Source organism: Apodemus sylvaticus, chromosome 19 (assembly GCF_947179515.1).
Source record: "Apodemus sylvaticus chromosome 19, mApoSyl1.1, whole genome shotgun sequence".
Classification (NCBI taxonomy): domain Eukaryota; kingdom Metazoa; phylum Chordata; class Mammalia; order Rodentia; family Muridae; genus Apodemus; species Apodemus sylvaticus.
In genome coordinates this window covers 43,222,460-43,240,637 of record NC_067490.1, presented here as the reverse complement: position 1 = coordinate 43,240,637, position 18,178 = coordinate 43,222,460, and the positions used below count along the sequence as shown (strand labels likewise).

Genomic DNA, 18,178 nt, shown 5'->3' with positions numbered 1-18,178 from the left:
CAGGAACCAAGACCAAGACCAAGACCAAGAGGTCCCAACTCAAAAATGAAGTTGAGGAGGTGATCTGGGAAGAAGCACTGGGGGGGATAAGGGAGGAGTCAGGAGAGACATGAGGGAGGAGCCGGGGGAGACATGAGGGAAGAGCCGGGGGAGACATGAGGGAGGAGCTGGGGGGGGGAGACATGAGGGAGGAGTAGGGGGGGAACATGAGGGAAAAGTGGGGGGGGACATGAGGGGGGAGTGGGGGGACATGAGGGAGGAGTCAGAGGAGAGAGGACTCCACCAAACACAAAGCACATTGAATGTGTATATGAAATTCTCAGAGAGTAGAATCTTTGTTTAAAGACAGAGAACTGGAACACGAACACTAGGTAAAATGTAGAATGGTGCATCCAATGTGCACATCCTGTCAGTTTCTCACAACATTCTATACTGGAATTACCATATGCCTGAGCAACGCCACGTCCTAGGTATACACACACTCAAGACAGACACAGACATATGCTCCAACAAAACCTGTATACATATTTATATTATTCTTAGGTACCAGAAAGGAGACAGAACACAGATTTTCAGGAATGGGTAAACAAAATGTGGCCATACTATCATCTGTCCACGAAAAGGAAGTATTAGCACATACTGCAACATGGTCTACCTCGTAAGTCCCATGCGGAGTTAAATAGGTCAGTCATAAAAGGCCAGATTGTTTACCATCCACCGACAGAAGGCAGCGAGAGCTTGCCAGAATTGAGAGGGGAAAGAATGGATAAAGACTCCAAAGGGATGGGGCTCCTTTGGGAGATGAACATCTCCCAGAATTAGACAGTAGTAACAGTTAGAAAACACTGAATGTACTAAAACAGGCTAAATTGTATTTTTTTTTTCCTTTATTGAGACAGAGACTCTATATGAAACCTTGGGTGGCCTGGAATTTGCCATGTAAACCAGAGACAGGCCTCAAATTTAGAGGTGCGCTGCGCTGCCTCTGCCTCCTAGGAGTTAGCTAGGATTAGAGGTATCATCTACCAGGCCTAGCTTCTTAGTCCTCCTCCTCTCCGTCCTCCTCCTCTTCCTCCTCCTCTCCCTGTCTTCTTCCTTCTACCTCTTCTCCTTCCTTCCTCCTCTTCTTTTACTGTAACTCCTCCTCCTCCGTCTGAGTTTTCCATTTTCGAGTGTCTGAAGATGGACATGTGCACAAAGTGAAGGAGTGCATGGAAACCAGACCTCAGACCCCTGAACTCTGAGTTACAGGCACTTACTTAGTTGTGACCCGACCCGACCCTCCCCTCCCCCACAGGGTGCTGGGAGAGACCCAAACTCCGGCTCTCTGCAGGAACAGTAAGCTCTCTTAACAAGGAACCGTTTCTGTACCTGTCAAAAAAATTCCCCACTAAAACAGAGTTTCAGTATGTGGTCTAAGCTTTAAAACCCTGCCCTCAAGAGATCTTCTGGCCTCAGTCTCCCACCTAGCTGCATACAATTATGAATTTTGTTACTTAAATTCCACCTTATTAGAAAAAAGCATATTATGCATGTATATTTTAAAATACACTATAAGAAAATAAATCAGGGGCAAGAACAAGCGGGCCTGAGCAAGCAGAGGTCCTGAGTTCAATTCCCAGCAGCCACATGATAGCTCACAACCATCTGTACAGCTACAGTGTACTCATATATATAATCTAAATAAATAAATCTTCAAAAAAAAGGAAAGAAAATAAATCAAAATACTAACAATATTCACCTCCAGGTATTCACAAATAATTTTTTTCTTTTATTTTGATCTTGTCTTTGTTTTTTTGTTGTTGTTTGTCTCTCCCCCCCCCCCCCAAGACACGGTTTCTCTGTGTAGCCCTGGCTGTCCTGGAACTCACTCTGTAGACCAGGCTGGCCTCGAACTCAGAAATCCACCTGCCTCTGCCTCTCAAGTGCTGGGATTACAGGCGTGCGCCACCACACCCAGCTTTATTTTGATCTTGTCACTAGGTCTCGATATGTGACCCAAGCTAACTTCAAACTATCTGTCCCCCTGCCTCAACTTCTTCAACTCTGAGATTAAGGTATGCACTATCACACTCAACTCTTCCTTATTTTTCTAAAATCTCTAACTTTCCTTACTGTCATTTTTATATATTGGTTTTTAGAATATGTAAATTAAAACATTTATGATATTTTAAACTTGCTTAAGAGACAGAGTTTGGTATGTTGCCCGGGCTGGCACAAAACTCCAGCCTGAAGCCATCCTCCTCAGCCCAAAGTAACCAGCCAGGACTACAAGTGCAGGGCTTACACAAAGGGCTTCTGCTTATTCCAATGCAGACATTTACACGGTGTACTCTCTAAAACAAAAAGGGTTTATCAAGCCCTTGAGGATTTCACACAATGTATCTCAAGGCTATTCTCTCCCATTTGCTCCCACACCCACCTCCTCTCCGGACCCACAACTCCCAGCTCTCATTCCCCTCCCCTCCCCGCAGGCACACACCAGGCAGTGTAGAACAAACACACTAACTCCTTTTGGGTGTGGCACCTGCCCCCAGAGTGAAATCAAGAGACCAGCATTCACACTGTAAAGCAAGCAGCCTCTCCCTCAGACAAACTCCTCAGCTCCCAGACTCCACGGCCAGCCCACCCTCTCCATTCTGGGATTCTGTGGTTTGAACTAGCCCAGGAGTGTCCGTGCTGTCACAACTGCCCTCCGCCACTATGTGCAGATACAAATGCCTTCCTGAGACCAGAAAAATTTCCTTGAAGGAATCCACCACTTCTGGTTCCTCTAATTACACAATATTTTTATCATTTTAAGTGGGAAATATATACACAGCAAATATATTTTCCAGTATAATTTTTAAAGTCCTCCTCTTACATGTGAGTCCTTGGGTCGAATCCTTAGTTTTTCTTTCAACCCAGATTTCCATCTCACAGAAATTGTCATTAGTAATCTGTTCTGAGTATTACCTCCTGGTTTTGCAAACAGATCATACCTCTGCTTTGTCTTTAGAGTGAATTTCAAGTCACCTGTGTCACAACGCTTGGCTCATGGAAGAAATCAAACACTAGTTATGAATTAAATTAATTGGCACTAACGGAAGAGCAATGAGAGGAAATCACGTGTCCATGGGCAGAAGGCAGGCAGACAATGGGTGCGCTAACAAACAGGAGTGGAGGGACGGACAGGCTGGTGGATGACAGACGGACAGATGAGATCGTTCAGAAAATCATAAGGCTGACATGATTGTCTTTGCTAAGTGCTCTAACTCCTCTATCTGCTCAGCACGCCTCATCTCTACTGTCTCACTAGTTTTTGGTTCTGTAGGGGATTACACAGAAACTTCTTCATACTAAACTGTCTCCTGTTAGCCATTTAGGCAAAAGAAAAAAAAAAACTTTAAAAAGCAATATAGCTGGAAATAAATACAACAAATTTACGTATTTGGGGAAATATGAAAGAGACCTTACATATTCTCAACTACATCTTTAATACAAAGGTGTTGAATTTGCAGGCAGCACAGTACTTAAAACTGCAAAATTCAGCACATTCCTGTAGCCCTTGAAAGTCCCTATATATTGGTAGGTAAAATAAATGTATCTCTGAGAGTTGAACTAGAAAAATATTTCCATTATCTTAGTGTGATATGAGACTGTAAGAAAACCTAAGAAGGAAAAAAGAAAAACCGTACATAATACTAAAAAAATTACTATAGTGGCACATGCCTTGAATCCCAGCACTCATGAGGCAGAGGCAAGTGGATCTCTACATTCTGAATAGCTTTTGGGCTACCTAGTGAATTTCAAGTCAGTCAGGACTACATAATGAGACACTGTCTCAAAAAAGCTAAACAAATAAAACCTAACAACAAAAAAAGAATTCCTAGCCAGAAAGAGTGCTTGATGTCCACATCTTGAGGACTTCAGTTCAAGCCCCAGAACCCCCACGCCCTCCCCCTCCTCTTCTTCCTCCACCCAACTACCACCTCCTCCGGCACCACCACTTCCTCCTCCACCTCCACCCCAGATAATGGGTAGGGGTGGAGGTGTGGTAGTGTACCTCGGTAATCGGTAATCTCAGCACTCCTCCAGATAAGAACAAGACAATCTTAGAAAGTTTGCAAACTATTAAGTTTCAAACCTGGGACGAGCCTCGGGTTCTCCCCCACCTCTCCATCCCAGACAGTTACAGGGCGTGGCTGGTATACCCCGCCCTCTATCCTGAACCCTGCAGTCCCTCCCCTCTGGGAGAGGCTCCTGTCTAGGTCATCCCCAGACGTTTTGGTTGCTTGCCCCTTCCTTTTGCACTTCTGGCCTCCTGGCTGCTGTACCAAGTTCCCCAGTTTCCCTCCCAGTTCAAGGTCAGGAGAACTCTGCACTCTCCCACGGGCCTACAGTAAACTTTCTCCTCCACCACACCTAAGAGCAGTCATGCCGTTCCTTTTATTTCTTTTCTTCATGCACTAAACAGGTGTACAAAAGGAAACAGGTGGAAGAAGAGAGCCTAGTCCAGAAAAGCACTAACTCCACAGGCAGTGGTGTCATAAACATGCTCAGTTCCACACTACTCACACACTATGTCTGTCTGTCCACACTCCCCCCCTGAGCCCCCCCTCACACACACACACACACACACACACACACACACACACTTTAAAAGTTATTTACAAAACAAACAAACAAAAAGGAATTGCTCATAGCAATAATACTAGGAACTCCTAAAACAAAAAATTCAGAATCGTGAATTCAAGTCATAATAAGATCCTAAGCCTCCATGAAGACCAAACTGTACCTAGGAAATTAAAATAAAGGAAAACTCTCTCAGCACACAGGTGCAGTGAGCCACCCTGAAGGAGGAGTGGAGAAGGGCACAGGGAGAGAAGCCATCCAATCAATAGCGGCATGTAAGAATTTGCCTGTAACCCAGCAACCCTCTTGGGAGGCAGAGGCAAGCGACTAGGAGCTCAAGCGCAGCGGTCCAGCAGGCTGGAGGCCCACTTGGGCTACGTGAGACCCTCACACACCGCTCAAATGCTGAAAGCGCTCACAGAAGGATCTCCACGTGGCAGGAGTGGAAAACCAGGAGCAGATGAGAATAGTAAGGCTAAAGCTACTCATTGCAGATTTTAACCTCCAAGTTAAATTAAGTGCAAGCAAATAGGATTTCTTTTTAAGATTTATTTATTATGTGTGAGTACACTGTAGCCATCTTCAGACACACCAGAAGAGGGCATCAGATCTCATTTCAGATGGTTGTGAGCCACCATGTGCTTGCTGGGATTTGAACTCAGGACCTCTGGGAAGAGCAGTCTGTGCTCTTAACCGCTGAGTCATCTCTCCAGCCCCCATAAGCAAACAGTATTAAAGACACAAGAGACAAAGCCAGATGAGAAGAGACCTGATCTTCCAGACTGAATCATAAATAAATTGAGAAGTCCTTACAGAATACAAATGGGAAAGGAGGGGAACTGGGAGGAGTGAAGGGAGGGGAGGCTGTGGCCTGGAGGCAGTGTATGAGAGATTAAATAAAAATGTGTGTATCAAAAAAGAATAAAAACAAGAACAAAGTTTAAATAAAGAAAATTCCCATGGATGACGCATTCTAGAAAACATGAAGCAGCACTTTTGTATTCAAAGAATAAAATTTTAATAACAGTTCTAAAAATTCTATGCATAGCCAAATTTGTCAATGAAGTATGAAAATAAAGTGCATTATTACACATGTAAGAACTCAGAATGTCCATCCTATATGAATAAAAAACCTAAGGCACACATACCTTGATCATACACACAAATAAATGTAATAAAATTTTTTATATTGCTAAGGACTGAGAATGAGCTCAATTAATACCAGTCAAATATGCACAATGCTTTGTGAGGTTTTTTAAAAACCATCATATTTACTTATTTATATATTTATGCATGTACTTCTTTTTTGTGTGTACGAGTCTGGTTGTATGTGTGCAGCAGTGTATGCGTGGAAGTCCATGGAATCAGTTTCTCTTCCCATCTTGTGGGTCCTGGAGACTGAACTCAGATACGCAGGCTTGGTACCAAGCCCCTTTACCAGCCTAGACATCCACTAGGACCCCAAAGCCACAGGTCTCAGCCTGAGCCATATAATAAAATAGAGTGGGGTTCGCAGGAGTGTTTATTTCCGAGAAGTGAAGAGAAATTGGGAAAAGACAGTAAAAGGGGAAGCTTTTACTTTTTGTTTTATCTACAACTACACTGTTGAAGATTTGGGTTTTACTGTGTACAGCTACTATTTCCTGATTTTAATAGAATAAAAACAAAAGCATTTCTAATAAAAGATCAACAAACAACAGTGGTTCTGCATGTTACATAAGATCCTATCACGTGCTGCTACATAAATGAAATTTCAGTCAATGATAAATCACACATATTGGACGTCCCACAACACAAGGGAGCTGACAATTTCCTGTTCCCTAGGGACACCACAGCAGCACAGTGCAGTGCGGCATGGCACTCGAGGTCAACTCTATCAGAGATGGTTGGAAACATTCAACATCTGGACCTGCCATTTCAACCTATGAGGTCATGACCCGTTTGCTGGAAGTTCACAGTGGTCACACATCCGATATCCTGCATACCAGAGATTTACATTATGATTCATAACAGTAGCAAAATGAAAGTATGAAGTAGCAACAAAAATAATTGGGGCGAGAGGAGTCTCACGGCACAAGGGTCTCAAGCATTAGGAAGGTGATCTACATGAAAAGGTGAATTCTTGGTTGCTAAAAAACTGTATTATAACGTTTGCCTTCCAAGTGGATTACTTATAGGTTTTTTGTTGTTGTTGTTGGAAAGTTTTAACTGGTTTTGGTGGTGGGAAGGGTAGCTGTTGAGAAACAGGCAGAGGGTCTGGTTTCTCTGTAGCCAAACTGCCCTTCAGCTGGGCTCCTCCCCAGCTCCTCCAAGCTGAAGTAACAGGCAATTATCAAGACAGCAGCTTGCTTATTTTCAAAATGCCTCTTAACTAAGCTCAAGGGTCAGGAACAGTGAGATAGCTCGGAAGGCTCCAGGTCCTCTCCTCCAAGCCTGACAGCCTGAGTTCAACCCCAGTAGCCACAAGGTGGGAGGCAAGAACAGACCCCCACACGGCCTATGACCCACACATACATGGTGGCACATGTGCTCACAGTTGTGCACAGCACACACACAGAATTTTGTTTAATTCTTTATGGTGGCAGGGTGTGCTAGAAAGACAACTCAGCAGGTAAAGGGAACTTACTGTTGCTCTCCCAAAAAACCTGAGTTGTTACTAGCACCCAAGTCCAACAGCTCAGAATCACCTGTAATTTCGTTCTATGAAGCCCCAGGCCTTCCTCTAGTCTCAAGGGTACCTACATTCACAAAATAGAAGCACAAAAAATCTATCACAAAATTAGAGAGATCTTTTTAAAAAGATAAGTTAAATAAGCTCACCAGTAATAAACCAAAAGCAGGATGCAGCCACATTGCTTTCTTCTAAAGTTAAGTTTACTTTTCCGTTTTCATTTTGTACTGTAAAAATTTTTCTTTCTTACAGGGCTGGGAACTAAACCCAGAACCTCAGGCCCTGTGCCAAGAGCTCACGGACTTGGCCAGCATTCCCGACCTGCTGCAGTGTGGTTACTGTGAACTGTGTCTTTAAAGGGGACTTAAAACACTGAGGAAAGCCAATGCTTTTAAGTTTCCTTTTTTGTTTTGTTTTGTTTGTTGTTGTTGTTGTTTTGAGACAGGGTTTCTTTGTGTAGCTCAGGCTATCCTAAAACTCACTCGCCAGAGTGGTCTACAGAGTGAGTTTCTCAGAGATCTACCTGCCTCCGCAGGGCTGGGCTTAAAGGCGCGCCCCACCACTTCCTGACTAGTCCATCTGTAACTGGCTTGTATATTTGTTCGTGTAGATCTAGAATGCTTATAGAACTTAGATTCTTTCCTTTCTTCCTCCCAACTCCCTCTCTCCAAACCTCTCTTTGGAGCTGAGGATGACCTCGAATCCCAATGTTTTTACAAATGACTTTCTTTTGAAAAGCTTTATGAACCTGCGGGCTGTCAAAATATCTTGAGGCTGTACAACATCACACCTAAATAACCTAGGTGACAAACTCCCCCCCATGCAACCGAGGGTTGTGGTAAATCCACAATGTACAGGCATATAGTAAACAGACAAAAAGCTGTTGCTGAGGCACAGTAATTTATCATAAACTACTGTTTCCTTTTCTATGTTTATGTAGAAAATACAGTTTAATGTCTTGGCAAGGAAGCTGTGCTTTCCTTGTAGTAAGACTTACTATAGTTTTTGATCCCCAACACAAGAGAGGACTTCTTATATTTGAAATTAAAGACATTTTGAGGATACCAATTATCTAATGATTCTAAAGGCTTTTTATTTCTGTGATCTATCACTCACTCCTGCAGAACCCAAACTTCAATTTAAAAAAATTATGGCTACGCACTTGCACCCTGAATTGCATCCTGCTCGCTCGCTCTCTCTCTCTCTCTCTCTCTCCCCCCCCCTTTTATCCTGCACAGTGCCTGCTCCAACAGCTACTACAGGAAGTGTTGGACGTTCAGCTATTTATACATGGACAAAATGTTTAAAATAGCTTCACTGGCTAACTCTGCCTGGTTCCAGACCCAAAAATGCTATTTTTAAAAAATGGCTGAGTTAGTTACTTAAATTTAAAATGCACTCTAAAAATAATATTTGTCACTTTTTTTTAGAACCAAAAGGAAGTACTAACATTGTCCAGCTACATAACACAATAACAAGTTCATCCTTTACAAACACTGACTTGCAGTAATTCTTGGTTTGGAAGGGTTTTGTTTGTTTTTGACACAAGGTCTCACTATGTAGCTTTGGCTGGCCTGGAACTTGCTATGCAGACTGGGGTAGATTCACAGAGATCTGCCTGTCTCTATGCTCCACTGCTGGATTAAAGTTATTTGCCACACTGAGCAAAACTCAATTTTTAATATCCAAATATTCAAAAAAGATCTAAATACTCTAATGATAGCACCAAGAAATCTTCAAACTGTATTAACTTAAAATAGTCTATACTGACTTTTAACCTTGACTACACTATCCTGAGCATTTTTCAAAAAACAAGTTCACCATTTAATGTCAGATATTAACCTCTTATCCAGGATATCAAGTCCCCAAAAGTGACAAAGCAGAAACACTGCCTTCATCTACACTGATATACACTGCATTTTAAATTCATCCTAGTTAAAACTGTATTACTAGAACAGTATCTGAAAGCAACTTGCATGTCCTGCAGCAAACAAATAATTCATTATCTTTAACATTATCTCAAAAGCTGCTTCTTAATCTCCATGGTTTAGATGTGTGTCTTGAATATCATAGTGTTAGCCAACAATTTCAAGTCACTACTTCCAAAGGTAAAGAGTTTCTAAAATTTTAATTTACATATTAATATTGCACTTACTGGGATATTCACTAGTGTTACTACAGGCAAAAAAACAGAACAAACCTAAAGTTCCATCAAGGATAGTTAAATTACATGTCAATAAAATAGAAAACTATTAAGACATGTCTGTACGTAGGATATGCAAAGATCAGTCTTCAAGTTGTAAAAGTTTAAAAAGAGAACTATGCAGACCACAGCATCTATCATATCAAACGGCATGCTTGATATACACACAAGAAAGCCCATCTAGCTGGGCGGTGGTGGCACAGGCCTTTAATCCCAGCACTTGGGAGGCAGAGGCAGGCAGATTTCTGAGTTCGAGGCCAGCCTGGTCTATGGAGTGAGTTCCAGGACAGCCAGGACTATACAGAAAAACCTTGTCTCAACGAAAAACCAAAAAAAAAAAAAAAAAAAAAATTATTAACTAAACACATTCTTCATTTTACAGGATACTTTAAGATTTATTTTTATTTTTTGTGTATGAGTGTTTTGCCTACATGTATGTATGTATGTATGTATGTATGTATGTATGTATGTTTTCTTGCATGATGCCCATGAAGACCAAAAGCGTTCACAGGGCACCATGGAACTGGGGTTACAGAGGACAGTGAGCCACCAAGTGGGTGCTGGGAATGAAACCTGTGCCCTCTGAAGGAGTAGCAGAGTGCTCTTACTGCTAAACCATCTACCAGCCCACAAAATATTTTTGAAAAGTAACTACCTTCAATTCATTTCAAACCGTGGCATGGCTCCTTTTACACCGTTCTGCAAACCCTGGTGCTCACTACCCATCTGCTGAGACTCAGCTGTAAAGGAGCACAGCTGAGACGGCTGCACAAGCCTAAAAAGTCCAGTCTCGGGACTAATGCTTCTATGAAGTCACTGAGAAACTAGCTCCCTTAGGCCTCGAAAATGAAGCTTTAGAAAGTTTATATTGCAAAAATAAGCTAATTAAATATAAGCCACCGTTCACTTCAATTACTAAATGCTAAAAATACCTTTTTAATCATAAATCTGTAATATCAAGGAAGAATTCCTAAAATACAGGAGTCTGACGTCTTCTAAGCATGGCTAGGAAACAGCTATTAAAAGCACAGAAGAATTCACACGCTAGGAAAAATGCTTACTTTTCCAAAAGAACTCAGCTCCTTATCAACGTCTATTAAAAGAAACTGTAAGGTAAGGCAGTATGCACCTGCATGCCTGGCACTCTGGAGTCTGCAACAAGGAGGATGGGGAGTTTGAGACCAGCCTGGGCTACAGAGCAAGCCTTTTGCCTCAAAATGAAAGAGGCAATTAAACGTGTAACTTCTTAGAAAAAAAAAAAAAGTACCACACACACAGATGGAGGAAGACTGACTGGTGCTAGAGCCAGGAATCCGGCAAAGTAGCTCCCTCACCCGCCTCACCTGCACAGCCTTGGCTCTGACCTCTACAACCAGGTGCGGGGCTTGTGCCCGTGATGCTAGCATGGAAGGGCAAAGTGGAGAGATCACAAGTTCAAGTTTAGGTTAGTCCTACAGAAATAGATCACATCACCTATCTCCTAGAACACCACCATTTCAAAACTCCACGCTGGATGAGTGGCACATACCTTTAATCCCAGCACACAGAAGACCAAAGACAGGCTTCTCTGTGAGTCTCTGATCTGCACATAAGTTTGTGTGTGTGTGTGTGTGTGTGTGTGTGTGTGTGTTTTCAATTTGTTCTTAAGGTCACAAAAGCATGTTTAAGCATGTTTACCACTTTATAGAATTTTTAAAATTCAACAATTTGGGTTTGTTTCCACTAGGGTCTCATGTAGCCCAGGCTAGAGTGTTTCTCGTTCCTCTGCCTCCTGAGTGCTGGGTCAAGTATGTACCACTACATACAGCTCAACATAGTTTTTGATTGTGTGCCCAACCGTGTACTCTCGATAATGAAGCTAACAACTTTGAAAGATTGTAACATCTTTTATAGTGAAAGTATAGGAAAGTATGTAAGGAGGAACAGAGGCACAGCGGAGTCCACTGAATCACTAGGCAGACTTCTGGCAGAAAGCAAATAGAGCTGGGTCTGAAATCTGAACAAGAGGTGGCCAGATGTGTAAGGATACGGAAACTGGGGGGAGAGGACCATCAGCGACACCATCCGAGGTAAGACACGGAAGTCAGACACGAAACGTAGTTCAGCGCTACAAAAGTAAATCCATTCAATGTACTGCAAGAAAAAAAACTGGTGAGGATCTGACTGCGAATGTCTTCTGAGGTCAAATTAAGGGACTTCAGGGTAGATCTAATCCTGTTAGACATAAGAACAAATGTATAACTTTCCTAAACAAAATATATCTGACTTTATTTTCAGAAAAAGCAACAACAGCAGCAACGTGGATCTTAGTCTACAGAGAAAGAAGACCAAAAGTGACACCAGTTCTGCAGCTGAGGGAGTCAGAGAGAGGCTACAGTGGTGACACAGGGGACCAGGGTAGGGCAGGAAGATAAGCAGCTATTCAAGCACACACTCTTCAGTTCTGCTGCTCTGGGGACTCACTCCCCAGCCTTGGGCAAGCTACCAATTTTACCCCAAACACCTCCTCCTCTGCACCCCTTTTTTAAATGGTCTCTTCCTGTAGTTTTTCCCCATATTGCTGATACGGGCGGTTTGGGGGTTTTGTTTTTGTTTTTGCTTTTTTGTTTGGTTGGCTGTTGTTTTGTTTTGTTTGCATGAAAGAAGTGTTTAGAATAAAATTACCAAAGGTAGAGGCAAAATGGCTGTTTTTGCTTTCCTCTCATTAGGAAGGAAAATGCATGACAAAATACAGGAGTCGTGTCTGGACTTCAGGCTTCCTAAGTTGTGTATGATCGTGAGTTAACAACCTCTTAGACTGGAAAAACCAACCAAACAAACAAACAAAAACAAAACCCAATTTCTTGGAGCCCTGAGCTCTCCTGCACTCCCCCTGTGTAAGAGGCACTGGAGCTAGATGATCTAAAGCTCTTGACAGTGTGAAAATACCATTTATTCTCACAGAGCTAACTACCTAAATCTCCAAAAGCCACCAATCAAAATGTGAACATGATAATCTATAAACCAATTGTGGAAACGCCATTAAAAACAACAGATGCTACTGTACCTGTCTGTCTGTGTGTATGTACATGTAGTTACATCGACTTGTAAAGGACTTCGTGAAACATTAAAACTTGGGTACGTACCCCAGTCCTCACCTGAAACCTAAGACAAAACTGAAACTCCTCAGAACTCTAGCAGCCCCTTCCACTTTTGATCACCAAGCACCTTTCAAAGACAGCCATACAAAGCAAGTTTTTGTTTTCAGATAGTCTTGGAAATCCAATTCACTTTAGACAAGTTTTGACATATAATCCTATGCCATAGGAGCAGGTTTTATGACCCTTTTAATGAAAAGAATTTAACAATATTCTTTTATCAGTCATAATTAAGTGTTCCTAACTAGAAAGATACTGACATCAGAATTGTCACTATAAAGTTTTATGCCCGACTTTGTTTTGAAACAGGGTCTCACGTGCCCTAGGCTGGATGGAACTCAAATACAGCCAACTACAGCCTTGACCCTCTGATTCTCCTGGCGCTGGTTTCCCAAGCACTGGTATTATGCCAAGTCCAGTTTATACGGTTTATACAGTGTAGAACCCAGAGCCTCCATGTGCTAGGCAAGAGTTCTTCCAGCTAAGCTATATCCCTGTAGTGTGGAACTTTTTACTACTAAAGAAAAATCTTAGGAACTCTTACTCACGCTGAAAAATTCTAAGATATCCTAGAGCTGGAGAAATAGCTCAGTGGCAGATCCCACACGCAGTATTCCCAAGGCCCTATATTGGACCCCAGCACCAGTACGTAAATTTGGGCCAACAAAATGGCTCAGCAGGTGAAGGCACCCATGTGATAACACCAGCATGGTGACTTCAATTCAACCCTGCGGATGTATATGAAGGCAGAAAAGATCCTTGCCTCCATGGACACTCCTTGGCCCACATGTAGTATTTCTAATAAGTAAATTGTAGGTAATTAATTTTAAAGCTAGATTTTTTTTTTTGGCATTTATTTCCTTTGAATGCCTGGGGGAAAGAGCACCCACATGTCACAGGTGTGGAAGTCAGAGGACAATTCTGTGGGAATAGGTCTCTCCTCCCACCATGAGGATCCCCGGGGCTAACTCAAGCCTCCCGCCTGGCAGCATGCTCTCCCTAGGAGTGCCATCTTGAGGGGGCGAGCCTGACTGCTTTTTATAGGGAATCGATACTTTTCCTTCCAAATGAAAAATTAATGAGAAACATTTTTATTAAGGAAAAAAACTGGGAGAAATAAGCCATGGTGCCATGTTGAACAGCAAGAAATTGTATATAATCAAATATTCAACATGGCAAGTAAGCTAGATACAAAATTTCCAATGTTTCAACACAATGAAATGCTAAGTGTTAGAGGAGACATTTACCCTGATTGAAACAGTACACAATGTACACAAGGATCAAGACATCACTAAGTACCACTGTGTATGAAAAGCTTTAATGCGCCAATTAAATATATAAAGGTGAAAAACTCAGACGCCCTTACATTTCTAGCCTGCTATAAATTCACACTGCATGGCATAGCCTATTTTGAATCTCATTTGAAAATCTCATTTTGAAGGAACAATCTGTAAGCTATCACTAAGGCACAAGCAAAGGTTTTCCTACTGAGAGTTATTTCTTCCAATGTTATTCTAAAGTTCTAACAATTTTTATCTATGTTAGTGTACATTTATGTGTGTGTGCATACACATGTATGTATGCATGTATATGCAATAGTATTATACACGCTAGAATTCTCTCTCTCTAGCTGGCCCTCATCTCTCTTGCTCCCTAAAATAGCATCACACCACTCATTTCCCCGAACTTACCAAAATAAAACGTAAAAAGAGGGGAACTGTAATTTAGAATGACCAGAGGATAAAAACCTTTACTATCCAAATCTGTATCACAATTGAGAACTACCACGAAAACCTTCTGTTGTTTCAAATTGCTGACTAATGATGAACATAAAACTAGTCCCACTATCTAATCACACGAGACTGAGTGTCTAGTGTAAAGCCAGGAATACAAACCAGACCCTTAACCCAAGAAAGTAAATAAATAAATAAATCTTATCATGGTTTTACATGTGATATAGTGGTCTGAACATATGATATAATGGTCTAAAAATATTTTTTTCATATTCTAAGTGGGGTTTTTTTGGTTGGTTTTGTTTTGTTGGTTTGTTGTTGTTGTTGTTGTTTGAAACAGGGATTCTTTGTGTAGCCATGGCTGGCCTGGAGCTCCATAGACCAGAATGGCCTGGAACTCAGAAATCCACCTATGCCTGCCTCTAGGTCTAAGTGTTTTGGGTTTTTTTTGTTTTGTTTTAATTCTACTTTGAAAATACAAAAACTGACCTTTCATTTTATGTATTCTGCTTTACCAATTTCACTCAAAGAATAAGTGTATTTTAATCAATAGCCTTATTATAGAGACATACTGAAAAGTAAGTAGAAGCAAGAAGTTTCTGTTGTAATCCCAACCATTCTGTACAACTCAGAAGCAGAATTAACTTTTCTCAAAGTTTCAGGACAAATAAAATATTTTAAGATACTTTTAATTAAAAGGTTGTTTTTTTTTAATTCTAGATTAAGTGTATAACAAAGCACTGTCTCTGGGGGGATAAAGGAAAATTCAGCTAAACAATGTAACAACAATATCCAAATAACAGCACTGGATTTGCTTTCCCCAAACATCCCTGTGAAGATTCCCACTGGAATACCAATTTAACCAATAGGGATATTCTAAAAACAAAGTGTAAGTCAGTTACAGTACCCTATAGCCCAGGTGTGCACTCGAGGACACGTGGTAATTAAAAGAAACAACTCAAGACAACCAAGTAGCTTTGCCTATACAGTACTACCTACAGTAGCAATTAACCATCATTACCTTGAAACCTGGACACTACTTGTAATTTTCCACTTCGTATGATTGTGTTCTGGTTCTCGTCTTATAAAAGTAGCACATGAGACGGGCGGTGGTGGCGCACGCCTGTAATCCCAGTACTCTGGGAGGCAGAGGCAGGCGGATTTCTGAGTTCGAGGCTAGCCTGGTCTACCGAGTGAGTTCCAGGACAGCCAGGGCTATACAGAGAAACCCTGTCTCCAAAAAACCAAAATAAATAAATAAATAAATAAATAAATAAATAAATAAATAAATAAATAAAAATAAAAATAAAAATAAAAAAAAAAAGTAGCACATGCACTGCTTACTTTGATGCTGGAGTTCCTCACCAACTATATCAATTCACAGTAGTGTGAAGAAGCCCCAAGAAGCACTTTAAGTCTGAGGTGTGGTGATAATCTGCTTTTTAAAACTGCTCCAACACAACCACAGTCTCCCTTCTGTATAGTCTGACAGTCGTTTTAGTCTAAGTTACAGAACCTAAGGGAAAGGAATTCCTTCCAGAATGACAACTGGCTTTAAACCCAACATTCCCAGGCCCGAAGTTTGGTTCCACCTGGCCAGCTGGCCAGCTCTTAGAAGTCGGTCTGCCCTCCGGCCCGAAGGAGACATTCTCGAGGCGTTATCCATCTTGTCTTTACTGATATAAAGATCCATAACGACTTCCTAAGAGATTCCTATAAATCCTCAACTAAGAAAACGGTGGTCCAGGCCCACGCCGGTCACTCCGTTTTCTGTTCTCGATAAACACTGCCAAAGCTTACAGCCATTTAACAGAAGATGAGAACTGGAGGATAAGAATACTCAAGATTTCTTCCTGAAGAAAAGAGAAATGGACCAGGTGTGGTGGCAAACGCCCTTTAAGATAGTACTTGAGAAGCAGAGGCAGGCAGATCTCTGAGTTCCAGGCCAACCAGGGTGCACTGAGATCCTATCTTAAAAAGGGCTTGGTAAGGGGGAGAGACCAAAGATAACCAAGAGGTAGGAAAGATAAGCAACCAGAGGACACTTAAAGCTTGTAATATACAATTAATCTCTTCCCAGGGTCCGCCTTCAGAGGGCTGAATTCAGAATATTAAAATGTGGGAATCGGAAGCAAGATCGGGAAGTCCCCAGGTAAACAACAGGGATGCAGACTGGGTTGGCAAGGGAGTCAGACACGAGGGGCCAGCCAGGATCCCAAGCGCTGGGCCACTAGACGGGAGGCGCCCCCGCGAGCTTTCAAACCGCCGCCCCGAGAAGGCGCTGCGCCGATTGGAAGTTCCACCATGACCGTCACCAGCACAGGGCCAAACCGGTAACTCCTCAGCTAAGCCCTCCGGAGGGTCCCCCGGGACCAGACCCCTAAACTCCACCTCCAGGCGCGGTCTCCGCCGGGTCCCGCCGCCCGCTATTAAGCACGCAGCCGCAACTCCTGGAGGGACCGACGCCCCCGACGGGGCTGCGCTGTGCGACTTCGAGGGGCGCGACCGGCCAGCGGGGGGCGGCAGCTCCAGCGCCTCGGAGTTGGCCCCGGGACGCCGCTCTGCGACCCACGCCGCCTCGTCCCGTGGGCTTCGACCCACCCAGCCCTCCGGGGCTCCGCTGCGGAGGGGACCGGACGAGCCCACTCGCCGCCCGCGCTCTTACCCATCTTTCCGCCTCGCCTTGTAGACGTGCCCGTAGGTGCCGCGTCCCACTTTGCACCCTTCGTACTCAAACAGATCCTCCACCCGCTCCCGCTCCGCCGCCAGCTTCGCCTTGAAATCATAATCCATTGTCTGCTTCCCCCATAGAGAAACCGGGACGCGGGGGCCGCCGCCACTCAGTCCCTCCTCCGCCGCCGCCGCTGCTCCACTTCTCCAACAGCCGTCGCTCGGGCGCGCGCGCGCCACCCGCCGCTCCGCGGTCCGCCTTCAGCAAGGGACTCCTCGGCGGCCGCGGCAGCCACCTCCTCCGCCTCCTCCTCCTCCGCGGCGGCGGCGGCGGCTCCCCCAGGCACCCACAGTCCCGCCTCCTCCCTTCATTTCCTTGTTTTGGAACCTGGTGGGCCGCGCCGCGGCTTTCTCGAACTCATTAAAGAACCAAGCGGCCCGCCCCAAGGTCGCGAGCGATCCTGGAAAATGTAGTTCAAGAGGGCTCGTGAGTTGTGCTACCACCTCGGGCGCGAGGAATACAATTCCCAGAGTTCCGTGGGCCTTTTCGGCCACGCCTCCACAAGGCGTGTACGCCTGCGCACTCCCGCCGCCCCACCCCCTCAGGTAGCCAACGACTCGCTATTCCTGTAAACTGTAGAGCAAAGTTGCAGCGGGCTTTTTGCGAGCCTGTGGGAGCTGGCGGGAAGGAAGCCTTTGCTGAGGTGGGAAGGAGATACCCGGCTCTGACTGTCATTAGGCTAGAAGAGCGGGAAGCACCTCACCAGAGCCTTGCTCAGGAGCTCATTCCGGAGCATCCGGAGCTTAGGACTAAGGTTCAGACAGTTGTACTACACATTGTTTGTTTTCTTGGGCAATTGATCCTCTTGTTGCCCCGCCCCTTGCCTCGGCTTATTGGCAGAAACTGAAGAGTGACGTCTTCTTTAGAGCCTGGGTATCTCCGGCTTTGGCTTTTTTCCCGTTCTTGATTGGTAATTGAATGTGCTCGGTTCTTCCTGATAGGTTAATCTTCTTTCTTTACGATGCAAAAACCCTATTTCAAAACCTGAACATTCAGCGGTTTCACAGCTCTTGCTAGGGAAACCGTGTAACTTCTAGGGCTCATAGCCAATCATATTTTTCTTGGCGCTCTAGTCGGTTTTATCCTAGC

At 43.6% G+C, this 18,178-nt stretch overlaps 1 protein-coding gene across 2 annotated transcripts in view; it reads right to left on the bottom strand.

The window, feature by feature from the left end:
- Cdk19 (cyclin dependent kinase 19) overlaps positions 1 to 17,488 on the bottom strand; it is a 135,888-nt gene extending 118,400 nt beyond the window's left edge. Inside the window, exon 1 of one of the 2 annotated variants that reach the window (XM_052162997.1) lies at positions 17,024 to 17,488. In XM_052162997.1, coding sequence (XP_052018957.1) covers positions 17,024 to 17,151 — 128 coding nt within the window. In that variant the 5' untranslated portion in view covers positions 17,152 to 17,488. The remainder of the gene's footprint in view (positions 1 to 17,023) is intronic. The other variant, XM_052162998.1, reaches the window with a different exon arrangement.
- Positions 17,489 to 18,178: the final 690 nt, after the last annotated feature.